General features: G+C 29.4%; 4 protein-coding genes across 5 annotated transcripts; 2 read left to right on the top strand and 2 right to left on the bottom strand.

Annotated features, from left to right (window-relative positions):
* Positions 1–5,084: 5,084 nt before the first annotated feature.
* LOC123272041 (aladin-like) lies at positions 5,085–9,327 on the top strand. Its single transcript, XM_044738650.1, has 2 exons — positions 5,085–5,216; positions 7,713–9,327. Exons 1-2 carry the CDS (start codon positions 5,199–5,201, stop codon positions 8,286–8,288), a joined length of 594 nt encoding a protein of 197 aa, XP_044594585.1. The 5' UTR covers positions 5,085–5,198; the 3' UTR covers positions 8,289–9,327.
* A 2,863-nt stretch (positions 9,328–12,190) lies between these two features.
* LOC123272040 (zinc finger protein GLI2-like) lies at positions 12,191–17,688 on the top strand. 2 transcript variants are annotated; one of them, XM_044738649.1, is made up of 6 exons: positions 12,191–12,603; positions 12,695–13,519; positions 14,034–14,311; positions 14,384–14,545; positions 15,620–15,908; positions 17,539–17,688. In XM_044738649.1, exons 2-6 carry the CDS (start codon positions 12,715–12,717, stop codon positions 17,634–17,636), a joined length of 1,632 nt encoding a protein of 543 aa, XP_044594584.1. In that variant the 5' UTR covers positions 12,191–12,603; positions 12,695–12,714; the 3' UTR covers positions 17,637–17,688. The 2 variants fall into 2 exon arrangements, with proteins under 2 accessions (XP_044594584.1, XP_044594583.1); XM_044738648.1 differs by lacking the exon at positions 12,191–12,603 and having other exon boundaries at positions 12,646–13,519.
* A 131-nt stretch (positions 17,689–17,819) lies between these two features.
* Positions 17,820–20,069, bottom strand: LOC123272039 (GILT-like protein 1). The gene is made up of 4 exons (XM_044738647.1): positions 19,793–20,069; positions 19,219–19,380; positions 18,322–18,519; positions 17,820–18,187 (listed from the first exon to the last, which is right to left on the bottom strand). Exons 1-4 carry the CDS (start codon positions 19,847–19,849, stop codon positions 17,930–17,932), a joined length of 675 nt encoding a protein of 224 aa, XP_044594582.1. The 5' UTR covers positions 19,850–20,069; the 3' UTR covers positions 17,820–17,929.
* Positions 20,070–20,260: 191 nt separating this feature from the next.
* Positions 20,261–23,336, bottom strand: LOC123272038 (cytochrome c oxidase assembly factor 7 homolog). Its single transcript, XM_044738646.1, has 3 exons — positions 23,119–23,336; positions 22,909–23,043; positions 20,261–20,840 (listed from the first exon to the last, which is right to left on the bottom strand). The coding sequence occupies exons 1-3, from the start codon at positions 23,216–23,218 to the stop codon at positions 20,371–20,373; spliced, it is 705 nt and encodes a 234-aa protein (XP_044594581.1). The 5' UTR covers positions 23,219–23,336; the 3' UTR covers positions 20,261–20,370.
* Between the last annotated feature and the right edge of the window lie 89 nt (positions 23,337–23,425).

Raw genomic sequence — 23,425 nt, 5'->3', positions numbered from 1 at the left:
CCGAAAAAAATTAATTTCTTTTCTTTAATTTATTTATAAAATTATAAAACTAAAGACTGTAATAAAATAAATAAATTTTCTTAATTTGTTAAAAAAAAAAATATAAATTTTAATATTTTTATCTAATAATTTAAAAAAAAATTTATGATAGGGTAAATACACCAATTATTGCGACCGATTAAGGTTTTCTTTTCTTGTACTTGGCTATAAAAAATCTATTAACTTATTAAAAACAATTTATGATGAATTTTATTAAAGTTGAATACTCAATTGATAATAATTAACAACTATTTATAATGAAAATTAACAAAATTATATTAATTTTGTTATTTAAGTGTCGAAATACTAAAAATTACTATTCTAAAATTTTTTTCTCAGGAAATTTCTTCTAGGATGACCATTCAATACCATTGGCTTATAATTAAAGGAAAGTAATAAATAATTTACTCTATAACCTTAGTTTTTTTAATTAACATAATTATTTCATAACTTATTAACACAACTGTAATTGATTGGATTATACGATTGTATAAATGAAATTAAATTTGAACAATAATTTATTCTGTTAATTAAATTTATGGCATCCTCGCACCATGGCAAATCTACGTCGCTGCATCGGAATTGGCCAGTGGCCATAGCTCTCTTCATGAAAAAAAAACCATTTCTCTTCAGTCATTTCGAAATTAGTAAGCTTGTTCATGAGTTTTATGCGCGTGTCCAACAATTTTTCATTCACCAACTTGATTTGTTGCAGTAAAAAACAAATATTGCAAATTCGTGCAGGACTTTGTTGTTGAACTTCTGTGAAAGAAAAAAACTTTTTGATGAAAAAGAATTAAAAAAATAAAAATATTTAAAAGCTTCGAAAAGAAACTCAAATTTAATTTCTAATAATTTTTTTTGTTTTAATTAGGCTTAAAAAATAGAGTTTAAATTTGTAATCATAATGTAAAATACCTAAAGGCTTGATTCCATCATCTCCTGCTTGTCTCTGCATATTTAGCGTTCTAGAGAAAATTAAATTTGTTAGTCATCTCTTACAGTATCTTAAAAATCAAAATTTTTATGAATAGGAAGTTATACTTGACACTAACAATTATTAATAATTATATCCGAGATAAAAGTACCGGAAATATAATAAAAAAAAAAATAAATAATTCAGCGACGTGATATTGCTTTCAGTTAGTTCTCCATGAATTTGGTCATTTATTTATATAAAAATAAATAAATATATCATAAAAATAATAATCTCTTATTGTGTCATTTAAATTAATTAACACAATTATAAATTAATAATAGATATGTCAAACACAAGATATGAGCTCGAAGGGCTCAAAAGCATAGAACAGCTACCTCTTTGAGCTCAGAAAACTCAAAATAACACATAAATTGTAATTTGGAGCTTGAAGAGCTTAACAACATTATAAGTGCAATTTCAAGCGCTTAGGTATGGAATTAGCGGGAAGTTGCCAGGATGGCCTTCAGGGTCAACCATTTTGCTAATTTTTTTTAAACAAATGACAATCAAATAGAATAAATTTAGTTATACAATAAAAATTCATTATTTCTAAGTCAAAAAAATATAGGTTCCGGATAAATAATCACCAACATATCATTTACTAAAACCTTCTCCGAAACACGCTGCATCTTATGGTATAAGTATCATTATTCCGATCGATTCAGTAGTTTTCGCAATATAACCGGACAAAAAAATCGGCTCTCCATTTATTACACGGAAAAAAGTAAACTGTACCTAATATTCACTGGGATTCCGGTTAATTTTTATAGTTTCAAACAGTAAAGCGGACATCAAGTTCAGCTAAGAATGAATTTTATCGAATTTCAACCCCAAAAGGGATTGTGAGGGCGTTAACAATAAAAAAATTCCCGTTTGTAAAATATAACTCTTAAAGACTCCAAATTTGGTAGGAATTTTCTATATGTGATGTAGAAATGATCTACGAGCGGATTTTACGATGAACCACCCGTAATAAGGATTGCGGGGTGGGTGTTAGCAATAAAAATCTCAATTACCGAAATATAGCTTCTAAAAACTATAAATTTGGTAAGAATATTTCATTTGTCATGTAGAGATCATCTCAAAACGGATTTCAAAAAATTATACTTCCGATAGGGATTGCGGAGGTGGGTGTTAAAATATTAAATTTCTACTTCCAAACTGTAATTTCTACAGACTTAAAATTTGGTACACTGATAGAAAATTTATGTTGACTCAAGAGATATTTTCTTGATCTAAGAATTTATTTTGGAAGACAAATGATTATTTTGCTTTAACAGGCGAGACCATCTTTTTCTCGCTTTGCTCTCACGGAGTTCAACGGAACTATCTCTGTCGCACTCCCAACAGCAGAGCAATTGCAGTTTCGATTGGTTTCACGAAACGAATGAAATTTTTGAAAAAAACGCTTTGTGGTGAAATAGTTTATTAAATTATCTATTATCTCTAAAAACGTTTTTTCAAAATTTCCATTCGTTTCGCTAAGCCGATTGAAACTGCAATCACTGGTCTCGGCTGTTAAGAATTTCTTGTCTTGATTTAGATTTTCTTGGCTTAAGAGCTATATTATCTTCAATCGATACATTTAAGTTTTTCAATCAAAATAACAAAATAACCAAAATAACATTATCGTTTAAAAAACTTAAAATAATTCATCAAAGTATATTTCAAAAACTAAATAGTTTTTAATTGTTATACCAAAAAAAAATTATTTCTTGGAAATAAGTAAATTAATTACTCAAAAAAAAGCCATTCTTAACACAAGTCGGTAACCATCTTGAATCAATGTTATCGCCTATCTTGAACCAAGAGACAAAAACTCTTGGAAGAAATATATCTATATCTAGATAGTTTCAAGAGTTCAAGTTTTGAAGAAAAAAAGTTTCTTGAATCGAGATTGTTTTTCTATCAGTGTACGAATCTTCGTGTATGATGTCAAGTTCAGATAAGAATGGATTTTCTCGAATTTCAACTCCAAAAGGGATTGCCGGTGCGTTAAAATTTCTTATTTTCAAATAATAGTTTCTATGGCCTGGAACTTTTGTCGGAACCTTTTGTTTATAATGTAGAAATCATCTCTAATAGGATCTTACGAAATTCCTCCCCCACATAGGAGTGCGGGAGTGATGATTGTTAAAAAATTCATATTCTTCCTATTCATATTGTTCCTACAGACATAAAATTTGATAGAATCTCAAGAGAAACAGGAAATCACAGGGATGGCCTCCAAGGTCAACTGATTTAAATATTTTTCTTTCTTAATAATTATATTTTTTTACAACAATCGTCTCTTTGGCACCGGCTAAAAAGTCATTATAAGGTTTCCAAAATTTTACTTTACATGTAGCTATTCAGTCAACGGACTAAGAGATTAACATATATTTTATTTTTGCTGATCACTAACCGATGAATTGTTCTTATTACGGAGGAAATTTTAATTTACAGCAAAATTCGCTGCACTTTGAACTAGGAAAATTTTAATTACAATAACTTTAACTGAAACTTTCAAAGCTCACTTCAAATTTTTTTCTTCGTCTCAATTATTATTTATTTTTTGAAGAAAGCCACGGGAATGATATATTGATTGCCAGGGTGCACATTGAAAGTTACAATAAATATTAGCTAAAATGATCACATGGATAAAAATAAAAAATAAATGCCAATTCGATGAAATTTGCAATCTCTGTAAGTCAATACAATACTCCAATTAAATTTCAAGTTTAAATCTAAAAATACAATTCTATAAACGCCCAGCGCAGCGGGCGGGTAACAGCTAGTTCTCTTAATAATATAGATAATCTCTGATGAAATTTGAAATAATATAATGAAAATTAATCTAGCAGATATTTGTTAGTTTTAAAAATTTTTTTAACAAATAAATTATGGCGAATTAATTAAAAAAAATAAATTGACACTTAGAAATTTTAAAAAATTGAAAATGCAATTTTTTTCATAAGTTTGTTTGGTAAAAATTTTTTTTTAAATGGTCAAGTGACTGCTAACTTGAATGTCATAATAATATAAAAAATATCCCCAGGATTTCGACAGTCTTGGATTTTATCGAGAGAAAAACGTCATCTTGCGACGGACTACCTTCAGTGGGCTCGGGATCAGTCGCTGACATAGCAGCGACCCGGGACTGAAACACAGCGCTGATCACCCTGATAGCCACCTTAACTCAAATTTTTATTCAATCTACTGCCGAAATTTGTAGCCAGCTTGATAAAAAAAGTTGCAAACCAAACGTTTTTACTTAAGTTGTCTACAAGTTACACTGCAATTCGACGTCAAGACTTACTGTACAAGTATTTTATTCAAGTTGTACACAGAAAAAAAAATGTTCTTTAATCAAGGATATATTTTTGATAAGAGCTCAATATTCTTGGTTTGAGTAGAAGAATTCTTGATTTAAGAAAATTTTTCTTGACTTAAGGAAATTTTACTTAATTCAAGAATTTTTCGTCTTGATTCTAGACAATTAACCTTTTCAAAATTATATTCTTGGTTCAAGAATTTTTCTCTTAAGTCAAGTTAATTTTTTTTTCTGTGTAGTAAAATTGTAGTATAATTTAAACAAAAGTTCGGTGTTAACTTGTATTCAAATTGGGGCTGTAGATTTTAGCCAATTTGTTTACAACTGTTGTACTGTAAAAATTTACGGCAAACTTGATGTCAAGTTACTGTAACTGCTGAAATCCAACTACTTTTAATCAAAGCGTGGCTATCAGGGCAGGTGCCTAGCTTGGCACCCTCACTGCTCCCGACTGGCTCTGGCGACTCGCGACGACCGGATCAGAATCTTCTCCAGCGAAACGCAGAGCGCGGCGGTGCTTCGACACGGTGGTCAGAAGTCAGTCTGCTCGATGAGCTGGCGACCTCACGAAGGTCGCGAATTAGCCGCTGCTTGCTGCGGAGGAGTGCTTGTTTGGACGATCGAGCTCGGAACAGCCAGTTACTCTCTCAGCCACGCAACATTCCTGCGTCAGAGGAACCATGCTCCGGTTACAGGAGTCGCTTGGCACCCTGAGGGTGATTTATTGGTGTCATGTTCGCCCAATGATCTCAATATTGTAGTTTGGGATGTAGCTCGAGAAACAGGAGTACCCTTGAGGAGACTCAGGGGTGGAGGTCAATGTATTCTTAGATGGTCTTCATGTGGCGCTAAACTTCTTGCCGCCACATGTCGGACAGTTTTCAGGTATGAGAATTTTGGTTGTTATTATTTCTTCCCTAAGATTTTTATTTACACTCCAAAGATTGAATGACAAAACATAAAAAATAAAATAAACTGCCATTAATAAAAAAAAAAAAATTTTTTTAATTTAAAATTAATTTTTTTTTTTTTTTTAACTTTCCGCTAAGAAAATTGAAAATTTTCGAAAATCGGGAAGTTATTGTTTTTACCCCGTTTTTCGAAAATCGAGTTTTCATCCGATTTCAATGTTTTGAGGTCCTAGGAAGCTTCCCCGACTACTCTCGCGATGGTGTCTGTATGTCTGTATGTCTGTATGTATGTATGTATGGGTGTGTGTGTGTGTGTAAACCTCTCATAACTTTTGAACGGCTTGACCGATTTGATCGCGGTTGGTGCCATTCGAAAGGGTTCGACTCAACTTAGATTTTGAATACGAGTTGGACCGATTTGGACCAATAGATTTATGGATTATCGACCAAAAAACCACGTCGATTGCCACCAATCTGGTCAAAATCGGTTGATTCGTTCGTGAGTTATCGTTGACGAAAGAAATCGAAAAAAAGTGTTTTTTTTTCGAATTACACCGAAACTTTCGGTCTTATCAATTTGTGTTTGGAACTGTATCATAGAATTTGAAAAACTGCGTCGAATGCCGCCAACCACGTGAAAATCGGTTCATTCATTCAAAAGTTATTGCGGTTTGAAAATTCCAAAAATAGTGTTTTATTAAACTTCTATCAGACTTTTGAGCTCGGAAAGCTCAAAACTACACGAAAATTATAGTTTTGGGCTTTTCGAGCTCAAAAACGTAATAACTGCAATTTTGAGCGCTTAATTACGAAAGTAGCGGGAAGTTGCAGGGATGGCCTTCAGGGTCAACCGTTTTCCTAATTTTTTTAAATTAATTTTATTTTAATTTACAAGCATGTATGGATAATATTCACATTCCATATAAATTTTTAATTTAAAACCTAATTATGTAAAGACTGTTATTAATTGCTATAAGCTAAGCTTTAGAAGCAAAATAAATAAAAAGGCCATCCCTGCAACTTCCCGCCAATTCTATACCTAAACGCTTGAAAATGCAGTTATGACGTTTTTGAGCTCTTCGAGCTCAAAAATACAATTTCTATGTTATTTTGAGCTCAAGAAATAGCTTTTAGAAGCTTTTGACCTCTTCGAGCTCAAAAGTTTGATAGAAGTTTGATAAAACACTATTTTTTGAATTTTCAAATCGCAATAACTTTTGAATGAATGAACCGATTTTCACGCGGTTGGTGGCATTCGACGCAGTTTTTCAAGCTTCATGAAGAATCTTCAAGATTAAATTGATAGAACGGAAAATTTCGGAGTAATTCCAAAAAAACACTTTTTTCGGTTTTCTTTCATCAACAATAACTCACGAACGAATCAACCGATTTTGACCGAACTGGCGGCGATCGACATGATTTTTTTATGTTGAGAGCTGATTGGTTTTTGGAATTGATCAGTAAATCCGTTTAAAAGTTATTCCAAGAAAACCACTTTTGAAAAAAATTTTTTTTGTAGTTTTTTGGCGATTTCTCAAAATCTACTAGTCCGAATCGTTCCAAAGTATATTCAAAATCTAAGTTCAGTCAAGCCCTTTCGAATGGCACCAACCGTGATGAAATCGGTCAAGCCGTTCAAAAGTTATAAGCGGTTCACATACTTTCACACACGCACACACACACAAAATATTAAATTAATTTTTTGAGCCAGTCCCATGGCTAAGCGGTACAACGCTTGTCATGCTTGCTTGGGACTGGTGAGGCGTGGGTTCGAATCCCGGTGTGAGCTGAAATTTAATTTTCAGTGAACATCGGTGCTCGTAATTCACGCCGGGCTGTACAGGTTTGGGTTTTTCGATGGTTTCCGCAAGCCCTGTGCTACCGGTGGGGCACAGGCGAATGCGTGCAGTTTCCCCAAAGTTGGTCCATCGCCGCATTACTCTCCAAGCTGAAAAAGTATGTAATACCGCCAAAACTTATTCTGCCAAACTTAATGTACCGATCAGCCTGGAGTCCCCCCTCCGGTCTCGGCCGGACCCCCATCGAGACAGAAGTCTGAAAAAGCGGGGTTAAATAAAAAAAAAAAAAAAAAAAAAAAAAATTAATTTTTTTATTCAATTAATTTTTTGATTAAATCATTTTTTTTTTTAAATTAATTTTATTTTAATTTACAAGAATGTATGGATAACATTGACATTCCATACTTGTAAAGGTGGAGCATTTTAGGAACTCCGCCGTCCATCTTACGGCATAAAACTATATCATTTTCTCTTATATTCTATAAACTCTCATTAAGAAGGTCCTTTCCAATTCTTTTCTCAATCCTTTTCTCCCAATTATCCTGTTACGTGAAGCATTCCACATTCACATAATAATTACCGTAACTCCTATTCTTTCCCGCTTCACAGCATTATTTACTTTTAATTTTTGATAAATAATCCATCACTAATACATGGGAGTTTTATTTTAGAGTTTGGGACCCTGGACAGCTGAACGATGGACCGTACCTAATGGTCGTGTTGCTGTTGCCTGTTTTGGGCCTTATCAGACACTTTTATTTACATCAACAGAAGACCCGGCCACGCTGTTTTCACTTCCGATGCAAGACAATATTTTTGATGCACGTGGTGTTACTTCTTTCAGCGATACTAAAGTTGCGATACCACTTATTGATCTTACTAAAATAGCATTCTGTTCAAGAAGTGACGAGGACGATGATAGTGCTAATGGAGAAGAAATTGTAGGCGGACGTGTTGTAGCCATGGACTGGGATCCATCTGGCAAATATCTCGCAATATTATTTCAAGACAGTCCATTAGTCGCGGTCTTTAAAACATCAGTTGGCACTATTTCACGGGTAACACAAATTACACCAGGTTATTTAATAAAAGGATTTTCGGAAGAATATCCTAATTGTCTGCAGTTTCATCAATTTTTGGAGGACAATAGTAAACAAAAAGCCTGCTTGACTATCTCCTGGACCAGCAGTTGCGTTCAACAGTTTCCTATTGTCGAAATTTCCAACTCTCCTGTTAAATGCTATTAAAAAAAATTAATTTGATGATTTAATTGGTAATGATAAAACTATTAATTTAAAAGTCAATGTACTACTGTGTCAATATATAATTATTTTATACAATTTAATTAATCTAAATATTATTACAAGTTAGTATTGAAAAAATGAAGCTGGATATTTAACACTCATACATAAGTATAAGTATGAGTTTATGATAATATACAAGAAAGAACGATATGTCTTCACAACTTGGTGTCTAATTATACAAAGTCACATGCAGAGCGCACGACTTTCTATTTTTACGCCACTTGACCGTAAGCTAAACGTTGACGCGCGTGTTGTACTCCTTAAAATACTAATGTATATCATCTGAAATAGTTTTTTATCTGAGAAATTTTTTCTAGATCGTAACTAGTATAGACATTAACGTTTTTTTGGGTTAATAACTCGCCAAAGATCGTAATATGCGAGATGAATTTTTTTTATAATCTTTTCTTCTCTTTTTATTTTTATTTTTTAAATTCTTTATATATATATACGACATATAAACCATGTTTTTTATATTGCATTCTCACCCGCATGTGTAAAACGATCGGAATCAGTATATTATTTCAACGACGAAGATACACATGCGGAGTCTATGGTGAACGAGGTTGACAGGTGCCTCGACAAAAACGCTGGGACGACCCCGAGTCACTGTAGTAGCGTGTGTGTGTGTAAAATAATGTAAGCAGAGAGGGCTGGCAGACCACATGTGCTACTCTATCACTTAACTACCCGTAATATGACGTACAACCGTCCGTAGCGAGCAACCATGTGTTCTATTGAACAATCTTGTAAGAACTTGCTCATGTTCACATGTTTTATGGGGGTTGGATGTTGTACTAAGAAGAAATTAAACAAGTGCATAAGACCTATTACTATTACGAAGCTCAAGGGGAAAATGAGATGTTGATGCTACTTTTATATGCTCATCCCATATATGATTATTTTGTGGTCATTGACGTCTTCTTGGAGTTGTAAGTCGTGGTGACAGTATTTTATTTTTTACACTCAAGTTAATAGACAATAGAAAGTTGTTTTTTTTTTTTTTTTTTTTTTTTTATTTTTTTTTTTATAGCAATTAAATTAATGTAAAAAAAATTGACATTAAATTTAGCTGTCACTTGACAATTTTTTAATTTTCTTTAACAAAAAAATTATTAAAAAAAAATTGCATTTTTTATTTTATTAAATTTCTACAAGTCCATTTTTTTATGAAAATTAATTTAGCGAATATTTAATAATTTTAAGAATTTTTCTAATAAATAAATTATTGCATAAAAAAAATAATAACACTAAAGTTAGACGATAAATTAGAACTAGAATATATTTTTAAAAAATTACACTTGTAGTTTTTCAAGTTTTTTAAAAATGAAATTATTTTTTTAATTTTTTTGTAATCATTTTTTCACTAAAAAAATTCTAAAAATTTTTAGATGTCGGCTAACTTCATTTTCATAAAAAATAAGAAAAAAATTGACATTTAGAAAATTTAATAAATTAAAAATGCAATTTTTAAAAATAATTTTTCGGAACAAATTTTTTTGTTAAATAAAATTAAAAAATGTTTAAGCGACAGCTAACTTTAATATCATCATTTTTTTAATAATTTTGTTTTGCCATAATTTATTTATTGATGAAAATTTTAAAAATTGTGAGTAACAGCTAAATTTAATGTCATAAAAAAAATTTTTAGTGTAAATTTTAAAAAAGCATTTTTTTAATTGTGACTTGTTATAAAAATTTTTAAAATTGACAGCTGTTAGCAGATTAAAATTTTTTTAATCATTCAAATGTAGAAAATTTTTAAAAATCACAAGTGTCATCTTTTTTGGTAATGTAAGACATTTATTAAAAAAAAAAAAAAAAAAAAACAAAAATAAATTTTTCACTAGCTATTATTAAATTTATTTTCTGTCAGCTGTTTTTTAAAAATATTTATTCTAAATAAAAAAAAAAATTTTTATTATTGTAATTGATTTGTCGCAAGAACTTCAAAAAAAGATGACAGTTTTCAGCTAACTTCAGTATGATACTTAAAAATTATTATATTAAATAAATAAATTTTGTGGTTATAAAAATTATTTTACAATTGGATAATTCAGTAGTTTATATTTTTGATTTAACATCTTTTTAAAACTAAAACAAACTCAATAAATTTGTCCTGACACTTTTAAAAAATCTTTTCTTCTTGACGTTTAGAATTAACGTCCATGAATCATCAGATGAAATTTTGTTATTACTAAATTTAATGGAGATAAAAAAATAGTAAAAAATAATCAGTGATTGGGCAGTTTTATGATAAATATAATATTATATATTCTTTATGAATCTTTATAAAATGAATAGAATATAATGTGATTTTTTGTAAAGCCTGCTTTTTTATGTCTCGGTAATCTGGTAGCCGTTAGGCGAATTTATAACACGAATGAATGAAAACGTTGATAAATAAAAATGACAAGTGTAGAATTAGGCATAAGAATAAAAAGAAGGTTGATGAAAAAATTAAAACAAGTAGAAAAAAAGCTCAGCATATAAAAGTGATATAAAAACCTTTTGGATGAGTAGAGAGTAATAAGAAACTGTTGTTAATAAGTGACGCGTGTACGACAGCTGCTTTGACATTTTTTTACCCAAGTCTCAAGTGCATTTTTAATTTTCTCGAGTACTCAGTGACGAAAAGACCGACTTAACTCTGGACTGGACGAGAAAGTCTTGCCCCCCCTGTGGTTTCAACAAACTTTTACATTTTTTCAGGATTTCCCAAACCTGTCAAAATTTTTAAAAAATAAATAACGGACTAACGCTTCTGTGAGGATCGATCATTATTTATAATTGAATATTAAATTACACACTAATCCACAGTATTTATTTTCTTCATGTCACTAAAAATCCAATGACACTTGACCATTTTTTTTATTTTACTAAAATAAATTATTAATATCAACAAAAATTTTATTTATAATTTTTACATACAGAACTTTTATCAAAATTAATTAAAAAAATTAATTCAGCAGATATTTAAAAATTTTTGGAACAAATAAATTAATGATAGTGAAGTTAGCTGACAACTGTCAATTTTTTTTTAATTTTTAAAAAATTTCTAATGTCAGTTAAATTAACTTCAGTCTCATACAAATTGTAAAAAAGAAAAAATGATAATTAATTTAGCAGATATTAAATAATTTTTTTAACAAATAAATTATGGCAAAAAGAATGAGAAAAAAATATTGACATGCAGAAATTTCAAAAAACTATAAATTTGTTTATTAAATAAAATTAAAAAATTATCACTGACTGCTAACTTTAAAGTCATGAAAAAAATTGACATTTAATTCTATTTTTTAAAAACAAATTTCTTTATTGAATAAAAACAAAAATGATCAGCTGTTAACTTTAATTTGATAAATTAATTTCTTTAAAAATAATTAAATATCTTTAATTTAATTACAATATTTTTTTCAGATTAACCTAACCTAGCTTTGAGAAGTAATCTCAACTCAGCTTCTCTCGGGTAAGAATAATAATTAATGAAATTTAATTTGGCAGCTGATAATTTTAAGAATTTTCGTAACAAAAAGAAATTATTAAAAAAATTGAAATTTAGAAATTGTAAAAAACTAAAAATGCAATTTTTAAAAAACAATTTTTTGGAACAAATTTGTTTGCTGAAGAAAATTGAATAATTATCAAGTGACAGCTAACTTTAATGTCAATAATTAGAATTACCATAATCGAGCATAATATTATAAAAAATGATAAATAAAAGTCAAGAGAATTCCGTCCTAATACTTAGACTTCCAGCTCAGAAGAGGACAACGCACTTGAGTCATTAACTTGTAAGCTCCTTGACTTGAGTTGCAAGAACGATAACCTCCAAAAAAAGAGCGAGATTATTATTATTTTATAAAGCAAGTAAAGAGACTGTAGCTTAATATGGAAGAATATGAAGATGACGGATCAGACAGATGTGCGGTAGCACCCTTAGTCCCCTATCGGCTGGTAGCTGGTTGGACCCCTAGTAGAGTTCCAAGTAATTCCAAGTGCATCCAGAGTTATTCCAAAGTTCTCCAGCTTGATAACCAGCATCTCGATGGATAGGCCGAGAGCCACGTGAGTGGGCGGCGCGGAGTCTGGTCCTTGGTTCCCTTTGGGCCTTCGAGCTTCTTCCAAGGGCTGGAGGGGATCACGGTCTTAGGATTCGTCTTTTTGATTTATTCTAACGGCGCTCAACTGGCTTATCTCAACTCAGTATACTCGCATCTCTGAGCCAGTGATCATCGTGACAATTTTTGATGACCTCGTGAGCGAGTGTTTACTTTATTTACAATTATTTTTAATCTATAATTATTATTCTATCATGCACGGTGAAAGATTTTTTGACCACAAGCTAGATCTCGGAAGAATATCAGTGATGGAAAGTGAAGAAGACTTTGACCGGAGCTTTGAATTAATTCCCAACACTCCGACAGCGCTCGACGGATTTTCCTGGAGCATGTCTTCGCCGATGTCCACCTCCAGCCCGGCTGGCAACGACTGGGACCACATTACCTCCAATAATATTAATATCTTTGAATACCCGCCCAGCAGTCGCACAACTGCACTGACCATTGGAATAAACTCACCTGGCAGCACTGGCAGCGAAGTAAACACCCCGACATCTTGGACCGGAGAACAACACTTCCCAGGAAGTGAGTACAGTGAACTTTCCAATGATGGAAACGCCTGGGGGAATAGATTGCCCTCTGTTAGCTCCGCGTTTTCATTTTCACGTAATTTTTCAAATGGCAATCATTTTTATGATGAAGATCACTATCAGGACTTTAAAGGACATCAGGGATTTCAGGATACTTATGAAGAAATGCCACCTCAAATTCCTCTGGAGCCGGGATACTTTGAGGAGCAGGAGTTTAATAGTCTTCAGGCTGTTGATGAGTTTGACCTCAGTTTTATTCGTGGAGATCCGACTAGACTGGTACCTGAGACTTCTAATAATGTGTTATCTTCTTTTAGAAATGTTAGTAATAATAATAATCAGATTAATGATAATAATAATTCGGGTGGCAACTCTATCGGGCATTGTCCCATTGGACACTTGATTGAAAATGAAACTACTAATAATAATCTGATAAGCTTCAAATCTCAGGAAGATTCTAATCATATTATTATGACACAGAATGAAGGATTGATTATTGATAAAAGAAATAATCAGAATAATGGTATGTATTTTTAGTTTTTAATAAAATTTATTTTATAGATTTTTAATAAAATTTATTTTATAAATTTTGAGTTAATAAATTATTAATATATAAATTTATTTTAGAAATTTTTGATAAAATTTATTTTAGAAATTTTTAATAAAACTTATTTTAGAAATTTTTAATAAAATTTTTTTTTAATTTTTTTAATAAAATTTATTTTATAATTTTTGGGTACATAATTTATTAATATATAAATTTATTTTGTGAATTTTTAATAAAATTTAATTTATAAATTTTCAATAAAATTTATTTTATAATTTTTTAATAAAATTTATTTTATAAATTTTGGGTTAATAATTTGTTAATACTTATATAAATTTATTTTAGAAATTTTGAGTTAATGATTTATTAACACAAATTTATTTTAGAAATTAAAAAAAAAATTTATTTTACAAATTTTGAGTTAATAATTTATTAATACATAAATTAATTTTATAAATTTTGGATTAATAATTTATTGTCACTCTTGCAGGCAAAAGGCTCCAATGTCTTTGGATCAACTGTGGCTATGTTTTTAACAATCTTGACGGTCTTGTCAAGCATATCGAGAAGCTACACGTCGAATCCTCTGCTAATAATGGCCACGGAGGACGAAGATCGCAGAAAGATAAGGACAAGGAAATTGGTAACTCCAATGACCAATTTGCGTGTATGTGGCAAGGATGTCCCAGAGTGGGACCATTTAATGCCAGGTACAAGCTTCTTATCCACATGAGGGTCCACAGTGGTGAAAAACCAAACAAGTGTCCTGTAAGTATTAATATTTTATAAAAAAAAAATTTTTTTTAATTATTTAAACACTAATAATAATTTATTTTAAAGTTTGAAGGATGCAAAAAAGCGTTCTCGCGGCTGGAAAACTTGAAAATACACCAGAGATCTCACACCGGCGAGCGGCCGTACTCTTGCCAGCATGTCGGATGCACCAAAGCGTTCAGCAACAGCAGCGACAGAGCTAAACACCAGCGGACTCATATCGACACGGTAAACATTTTTCTTGAATTAAATTAATCATTTTTTTTAACTAATTTAAAATTTTAAAAAAGTGTTGAGAGTTAATATTGATTGTAGCTTAAAGTTGGAACATATGTTTGTTTTGAGGAAAGGAAAAGTCCCAAAGGACCCATGTCAAATTAAATTTTTCACGTCTTGCATGTTAGAAAATTTCTCACAGTAAAAAATTAATTTTTTTTAAAAAGAAATTTTCTTTAAAAAAATATTTTATTATAAAAAAAATTAATTACTTTTTCAGCGAATATAAAAATCTGAAAAAAGAAAAGTATGTCAGAAAATTATTACGGAAATGATAAATTATGTAAAAACAAAAATATAATTACTAGAGTTCTATTTACTTTATAACGGTGATTAAATGTAATATTAATCACGCAATGTATAAAACTAGTAATTTATTTATTTATTTAAAAAGAAACGCCTTCGGCAGTTTATAACAATATATTACATTTCCATGTGTAGAATGTTTAGTTAATATTTATACACACTGAGAAAAAAAAATAATTTTATTAAAAAAATTTTCTTGATACAAGAATTAATGTTCTTGAAAATTTTAAAGAATATATATTTTTAGCTCAAGAACTTGTTAAATTGATTGAAATAATTTTTACTTAATTTAAATAAAGCTATTCTCTTGTTTATCTATTATACAAAGATAAATATTGATGCTCATCTCTTCAAAAATTAATAATTAATAATAATATTTATTTATTCAAATTTAAATGCCAAAGCAAAAAGCCAGATGGCAAAATACAATAGAATATAATTAAAGTACATGTAAAACCATAAATATAGTCATTTTCAAAATGAATGATTGTGACTCAATAATAGAATATTTGAAAGATTGTCACTCAATAATAGAATATTTGATCGTCATCGAATTTTTTGGCCTAAGAAATTATTAATTAAGTAAAAGTATTTTTTTTTCTCAGTGTACAATAAATAACATCTGTAAAGAGAAGATAGTTTTAAGAGATTTGAGAGAAGAGAAAAACAAAAAAAAAATTTTTTTAATAATTTATAATATTTATTTTGTATTACAAATAGAAACCGTACGCCTGTCAAGTAACTGGATGCGGAAAAAGATACACCGATCCATCGAGCCTCCGTAAGCACGTGAAAAATCACTCCGAGACACCTGCAGCAGTATCAACTCCCCAATCGTTTACAAATTCACCCCCAAATCCACCCGCGGCTAAAATCGAATGTCAAAAGACGGAAATTGACAACACTTGGGGCCTCGATGGCTTCGAAGACGAGCCGGAATTCGTGCCATTTGAAACAGTCGGAAGACTACTCGGCGAGGAAGAAAATTGCATCACTCTGGACAGCTTAGGTAATTTAAAATCAAATAAAAAAATTTTTTTATTTAAAATTACCCTCCTGCACAGAAAAAAAATACTTTTACTTAATTAACAATTTCTTGGTTCAAGAAACTCGCTGACGATCAAATATTTTCTTATTATAAATTATCAATTTGTGAAGAGAAGAACATCAATATTTATGTTTGGATAATAGATAAACAAAAGAATAGCTTTATTTAAATTAAGTAAAAATTATTTCAATCAATTTAACAATTTCTTCAGCTAAGAATATATATTCTTGAAAATTTTCAAGAACATAAATTCTTGTAGCAAGAAAATTTTCTTAAGGGATTATATACAGTTAGAAGGCCGAAAAAAAAGCAAATTTTCCAGAATTTTTTCTAAGAAAACTTTTAAATTTATTGATCTAAAAATTTGTGCACATATTATTATGGTATCTTTTAACTGTATTTTAAGACTTAGTATTTATTAGTAAAAATATTTATTTGGAAAGGAGCTACAGCTGATCTCCGGGAGCTCCTCTAAAAAAAGACGTTTTGCGGTGATTACTATAGCTCTGAAATTAAAAAACCGAACAGATTTCGTTAAAGTAATGTTAAATCTAGTAATTAATCGAAGGAATAAGTAAAATAAATTATTTTGACAAAATGGCGGTTTCTAAAAAAAAAAAAATTGATTTTTGACCAAAATTTCGACCTTAAATTGTTTATAAAAAAAAAAAAAAATATTTATCGGTGAGAAAAAATCTTCGATTAATTACTAAAAAATATATTTAAGAAGATTTAGATTTAGATTTAGATTTATTGGTTTATGCCAAGGCAAATTGCCAAATGACAAAGTTAAATTACAAGTTTAATTGATACAGTAATTTATTTAATCTAACTTAAGTTAAGTGTTTGGTATAAAAATTTATAGAGTAATTATAGAGTAATAAGTAATAAATTTATAGAGTAATAAGAAGCTCGTGTTAAAATTTGAGACTAATCGGTTTAGCCGTTTTCGAGTAATGTTGGTCACCGACTTTGTAAACACCATTTTGAGAAAAACGCGTTTAAAGTTTGAAAAGCACTTTATATAGGATACAAATTTTTTTTTTTATTTGCGTGTAACTTCGAAAATATTCACCGGAACGATATGAAATTTTCTGTGTGTATTCTTCAATATTTGTGCATTAAGAAAATAAAATATAAAAGAAATTGATTTTTTGAAAATTCTAACTGTAAAAGTATTTTTTTTTTCTCAGTGTATGTACCATAAATATGTCTATTATTATTTACATGTGTAATAATAATAGTAATACGATTACTTACTCCAATCTCAGAGGAGGTTCGCTCGCGACATGCTCACTTACCACACACCGAGTCTTAAAATAATATTCGTTACTTTTTTGGACTTGATGTGTAGAATAGTTTTTTTTTTTTTTTTATTTTATATTTACACACTTTTTAATTTTAACTCTACAAACGCACGCGCCAGTTTAGATACAAGATTGTATCACTGTAACCACGTGTGTCGCACGCGCTCGTATGATTAATCTACTTAAGTTCATTGTCTTAATTTTATCCTGACATTTATATTGTTCCTAACTTTTTATCAAACTTATACTATCAATATCTAATCAATTTATTTTTTTTTTTTCAGCTTACGATAACGGAATTGAGTGCCAAGATTTGGATCCTGAGATCGAGAAACAATTCTTAGATCTCAGTAGCTTTACAACAGACTTTATAGATCAATAATTAATTATTTCTTCCTTAATAATCTATATTATTAACATTGAATATTGTAATTATTATTTTTAATTAATTAATTAATAATAATTAAAAAAAAAATAAAATTAAGCTTAGATTTAAGTGCTTTTAAATGAACATTTAAATATTTGTAAATTCCATAATTCCATTTTTTATACTCTTATACATAAATAATTTTAAAAATCATTTATTTTTGTACATAAAAATGTATATATTGATTTATATAGATATATAAACTTGAATAAAAAAAATAATAATTAAAGTAATATTAATTTTTGTGGTTACTGCCCGCATGTTGGAGGCTTCACATATGATGGCAAATTATTACAGATTAGTTTTTTGAACTGGGTTAGTGCCATCAATTGATTTTCTCCCGTAAACTTATCATTTATGACAATAGTTGGTACGAAGGCAAATTCCGATCCGAGACTGTGTGTCATATCGCCGTAATTGGCCAGCAAATTATCGCCTGTAACGTCGCTCTCGCATTTATTCAATAATTCTTGGGTTGAATTTTTCAATCCCACTGAAGCTGCACACTAAAAGAATAAATAATAAATAATAAATAATAAATAATTATTAATAAATAATAAATAATAAGTTTTATTACTCAATAAAATAAAATTATACAATATAATAAGTTATCACAGAGAGATAATTAATTACTACAAACCTGTTGAGCATTAGAAGAAGGATAGTCGCTAGACATTGCGCAACCGACGAATCTAACCGAGAGATCTTGCTGGTCTTCGGTTTTTTCTATGGATTTAATCGCATATAATCCACAGGCCTGGGCCTTGTTTCCTTTACACTCCGGTGGTCCGTGTTGACATGAAAAGTTCCATCCACCTGAAGCTTCATCGCGTTCATGCTAAAAAAATATTGAATAATTTTTTTTTTTTAGTATTAATTTAATTATGAAATTAAAAGACATCTAATAATTTGTTATTTAATAAATTAAAGTAAAAAAAAATTTATTTTTAAAAAATTCCATCATTCAAAACTCTTAAAAATTATAAATAATTTTTTAACTAATAAATTATATAAAAAAAAAATTCATTTAACAAAATTCTATCATTAAAAACTCTAAGAAATTATAAATAATTTTAAAAAAATTTTTTAACTAATAAATTATATTTTAAAAAAATTATTTAAAAAATTCTATCATTGGAAACTTTAAAAAAATTGACGTTTTTAATACTCAACATTTTTTCATGCTTAACGTAGAAACACGTACACACACTCATTTTTGACGTATTAGAGTTATACGATAACAAAAAAAAAAAAAACACTTAAGTGGAATAATTAATTGGAATTACTGTGGTAATAGCAAAAATGTGGAGAATATGAGTTAGTATTTCAAAAACCAACAGGTATACAAGTAAAAACGATCCAAAAATACTAAATTAGAACTAAAAAATATTTTTTTATTTTTTTGTGATAATTTTTTCAATAAAAAATTCTAATAATTTTTAAACCAACGCTTCGTTTAAAAATTACAAATGCAATTATTAATAAAATAATTTTGTAGAACCAGTTATAATTATTATTAAAAAAAAAATAAAATTACCGAGGCCTTGCCGTAGGGAACGAAGGTAACATCCAAGTAGTCTTTCAGCTCCGCATAAGTAGGCACCAAAGATCCTTTTATGAATCTCAAGCTATCACCACAGAGAGATTCGTAGTAAACTGTGACACCTACACATGCTTTTTGTGGGCATCCCGAAGTGACCTGTAATAAAATTTATTTATTTATTTGTAAAGAAACGCCCTCGGCAGTTTACAAGAATATTTTACATTTTCATGTGTAGAATGTTTAGTAATATTTATATATAAACCTTTTTTTCTCTTTTGTATATGTACAATAAATAGTATCTATAAAGAGAAGATAGATTTAAGATTTAAGAGATCTGAGAGATCTGAGAGAAGAAAAAAACAAAAAAAAAAAAAATTTTTTTAGTAATTGATAATTGATAATTGATAAACACTAATTGCTAGTTTATAATCTATAATTTATAATCAATAATTTATAATTTATAATTTATAATTACTATTTGTACACCAGAAATGTTATTATTTCAGAATCACCCAAAATTTAGCAAATAAAATTTTTACAACGAAGTAAAGTGTAAAAATATACTCACGGAAAAATAAGCAAGAGCAAAAATCGCCACGAAGACGCTCGATATTGACGAGTGCATGATTACAGCAATGCTTCAGAAGAATCTGTGATCGATGTAGAACCTCTCGACACTTTCTCTCGTGTGGTTTTGCTCTACCGTAGTTTCTTTTTTTTATGCTGATTATAGTGGGAGAAGGTGAGCTAAAACTTGGAAGGGATAAACTTAGAGAGGGAAAAAAAAATGAGATAACCACCGCTTTGGTTCACTCAAGGTTCATTGTTCAAGTATAGATTGGATGATTAATGATCCTCAGACAGACCGGTTTTTTTTTCTCAATCAAATTTCGCCTTATTCTCTATTTAATATAACACTACTTATAAAATAAACTATCACGTGTTAATATAAATGAATATTTAAAAATTAGATAAACTATCTGATAAACGGTGACTCGTAATATAAACCTGATTATAATCAAGCACCTGATTAAAATATTTACAATGATTGTTAAAAATATTTATTGACAAACTAGCAAAACATTAAATATTAATTAAATAATATTTAAAAATTAAATTCTACAATTAAATATAATACAGATTTATTTACACATCGATACCTTGCCCGAACTCGATTTGCTTTTGAACTTTTTTAAGCTCTTCGTGAAGCACGAGCGCCCGTTCTTTGAACAACTCTGCAAGAGATGCGTTTTTTTCGGCGCCTTCGCCTCGCGCGTGCATCTGCGAGAGATTAGCACACGCGTAAGGGTTCCCCGCCTCGCAAGACTTTATCGACAATTTGTAAGCTTCGGTCAAATTTGGCTCCACGTCGTCCTTGAGACCGCCCAGGAAAATCCCGGAGAGATAGAAGCAACCTTCGTCTCTGTCGTGCTGGTAGCACCCTTTTGAGAGCATCTTCATCCCCAGGGCTACTTGCTCCGCTCGGTTATCCAGGAATTTATATCTCGGGGTTGTTGCTAATAGACCCGCTTTTACGCACCCGATTCCGTCGCCCAGCTCGCAGCCTTTTCTCATGTATTTGAAACACTCTTCCATGTTTTGCTCGCAACCTCTACCTGAATAAAATAATTACACTGAATAATACTAAAATTATCCGACGTTTCTAATATTTTTATTTTTTTCCATTTATTCAATTGGGCCAAAAAAATATTTTTTAATAATTGCACTTATAGTTTTTCAAGTTTTTTACAAATGAAATTTTTAACTTCCCGCTAAGAAAATCGAAGATTTTCAAAAATCGGCAAGTTATTGTTTTCACCCCGTTTTACGAAAATCGAGTTTTCATCGAATCTCGACGTTTCGAGGTCCTAGGAAGCTTCCCTGACTATTCCCGCGGTGGTGTCTGTATGTCTGTATGTATGTATATATGTGTGTGTGTGGATGTATGTAAACCTATTGTAACTTTTGAACGGCTTGACCGATTTGATCGTGGTTGGTGCCATTCGAAAGGGCTTGACCAAACTTAGATTTTGTATATACTTTGGAACGATTCAGATCGGTAGATTTTGAGAAATCGCAAAAAAACTACAAAAAAAATTTTTTTCAAAAGTGGTTTTTTTGGAATAACTTTTAAACGGCTTTACCGATCAATTCCAAAAACTAATCAGCTCTTAACATCAAAAAACCACGTCGATCGCCGCCAGTCCGGTCAAAATCGGTTGATTCGTTCGTGAGTTATCGTTGACGAAAGAAAACCGAAAAAAGTGTTTTTTCGGAATTACTCCGAAGTTTTCCGCTCTATCAATATAAACTTAAAAATTTTTCATGAAACTTAAAAAACTGCGTTGAATGCCACCAACCACGTGAAAATCGGTTCATTCATTCAAAAGTTATTGCGATTTGAAAATTCAAAAAATAGTGTTTTATCAAATTTCTATCAAACTTTTGAGCTCGAAGAGCTCAAAAGCATACAAAAGCTATTTTTTGAGCTCGGAGAGCTCAAAATAATACACAAATTGTATTTATGAGTGCAATTTCAAGCGTTTAGGTATAGAATTGGCGGGAAGTTACAGGGATGGCCTTCAGGGTCAACCGTTTTCCTAATTTTTTTAATAAAAAAAATTCTAAAAATTATTAAGTGTCGGCTTACTTAATTTTCATTAAAGTTAGCCGACGTTTTGAATTTTTTGACTATTTTTAATTTATTAAATTAGAACTAAAAAATATTTTTTAAAAATTACACTTATAGTTTTTCAAATTTTTTACATGTGAAATTTGTTTTTTAATTGTTTAATTGAAATTTTTTCAATAAAAAATTTATAAAAATTTTGTGATTTTGGCTAATTTCATTTTCATAAAAAATATTTTATTAAAAGCCAAATATTTTTATAAAATAATCATTTATTTAATTAAAAAATAAAAAAATATTTTTAAAAATTACAATTCTAAAAAAATTTTTTATAATACTGCAATTAAATGATCTGATAATTTTTATAAAATAAAAATAAATAAATTATAGCAAAAAAAAAAATTAAATTAGAAAATTTCATTTTTAGAAACTCTCTAAAAAATTATAAATGCAATTTTTTTAAAATAATTTTTTTAGAATTTATTATATTATAAATATTTTAATAATTAATTGTAAAAAAAAAATTCTAAAAATTGTCAGATATTAAGTTGAATATTAATAATTAATAATAATAAAGTTAGCCGACATTTCTATTTTTTTTCATTTTGCTTAATTTATTAAATTATAACTAAAAAATATTTTTAAAAAATAGCACTTATAGTTTTTGAAGTTTTTAACAAATGAAAAAATTTATTTTATTTTTTAATAAAAAAAATCATAAAAATTTTTAGATGTCGGTTAACTTTATTTTCATTAATAATTAACATAATATACATCCAGGCATCTTTGATATATTGAGTCATACTTACATAAATATTATTAACTTTTAATAAATCAAATAAATTAATAAATTATAAGTAACAAAGCAGTATTTTGAATGACTAAATAATTCTATTTTAATAAATGACGTTTGACACTTGTTAATGACGTCTGACAATTTTATTTTTAAATTAATTAAATATGCATACCCCAAAAAACAAGTTTTTTTTATTTAAAAATAAAAAATTATTTACTGTTTAATTTTTTTAATAAAAAAATGAAAATATCTTCCTTACCAACACCGACATATCCGCCGTATTTAGCACAACTTCTCGGCCAATTTCTCTCATCGCAATTACTCTTATAAGTCTCAGCAGCTTGCTCAAAATCTCGAGTTATACCTTCTAAATAATCACCCAGAAGATGACAAGCTAAAATAATAATTTTAATAACACACAATTGTAAATAAAAAATCAAAATAATAATTACAAAAAATGATGACATACCATTTGGATTTTTTTCACTTTCACACCCGAATCTATACTCGGTATAAATATTCTTCAAGTACGCCTCGACGTCTTCCGCGTTTTTAAAATTAAATGCCATAATAAATAATGATTTTTTAAATTGAATAATTAAATAATTATTTATAAATCTTGGACATAACCTCTCTGTCAACAACTCTCGTGGGTTGCAGCTAAATTCATAACTAACTAGAAACTAGAAATCTCCCTTACCGACTGCGCAGGCGTTTGAAAATGGAGCATGCGCGTGACAGTGAAAAAAAACGTGCGCATGTATTAAATAGTTGCA

This window comes from Cotesia glomerata, linkage group LG9, assembly GCF_020080835.1.
Source record: "Cotesia glomerata isolate CgM1 linkage group LG9, MPM_Cglom_v2.3, whole genome shotgun sequence".
Lineage (NCBI taxonomy): Eukaryota > Metazoa > Arthropoda > Insecta > Hymenoptera > Braconidae > Cotesia > Cotesia glomerata.
The sequence above is the reverse complement of the archived record's forward strand: the minus strand, read 5'-3'. Positions and strand labels throughout refer to the sequence as shown.

Bases quoted from the DNA above. Each gene is read 5' to 3' on its own strand.
- LOC123272040 (XM_044738648.1), top strand. From the start codon at position 12,661: ATGCACGGTGAAAGATTTTTTGACCACAAGCTAGATCTCGGAAGAATA. The intron at 13,520-14,033 runs GTATGTATTTTT...TCACTCTTGCAG, and splicing joins AAGAAATAATCAGAATAATG to GCAAAAGGCTCCAATGTCTT. The intron at 15,909-17,538 runs GTAATTTAAAAT...TTTTTTTTTCAG, and splicing joins CATCACTCTGGACAGCTTAG to CTTACGATAACGGAATTGAG.
- LOC123272039 (XM_044738647.1), bottom strand. From the start codon at position 19,849: ATGCACTCGTCAATATCGAGCGTCTTCGTGGCGATTTTTGCTCTTGCT. The intron at 19,381-19,792 runs GTGAGTATATTT...ATTTTATTACAG, and splicing joins TTGCTCTTGCTTATTTTTCC to GTCACTTCGGGATGCCCACA. The intron at 18,520-19,218 runs GTAATTTTATTT...ATATTTTTTTAG, and splicing joins TTCCCTACGGCAAGGCCTCG to CATGAACGCGATGAAGCTTC.
- LOC123272038 (XM_044738646.1), bottom strand. From the start codon at position 23,218: ATGGCATTTAATTTTAAAAACGCGGAAGACGTCGAGGCGTACTTGAAG. The intron at 23,044-23,118 runs GTATGTCATCAT...TTATTATTTTAG, and splicing joins AAGTGAAAAAAATCCAAATG to CTTGTCATCTTCTGGGTGAT. The intron at 20,841-22,908 runs GTAAGGAAGATA...TATTTTATTCAG, and splicing joins CGGCGGATATGTCGGTGTTG to GTAGAGGTTGCGAGCAAAAC.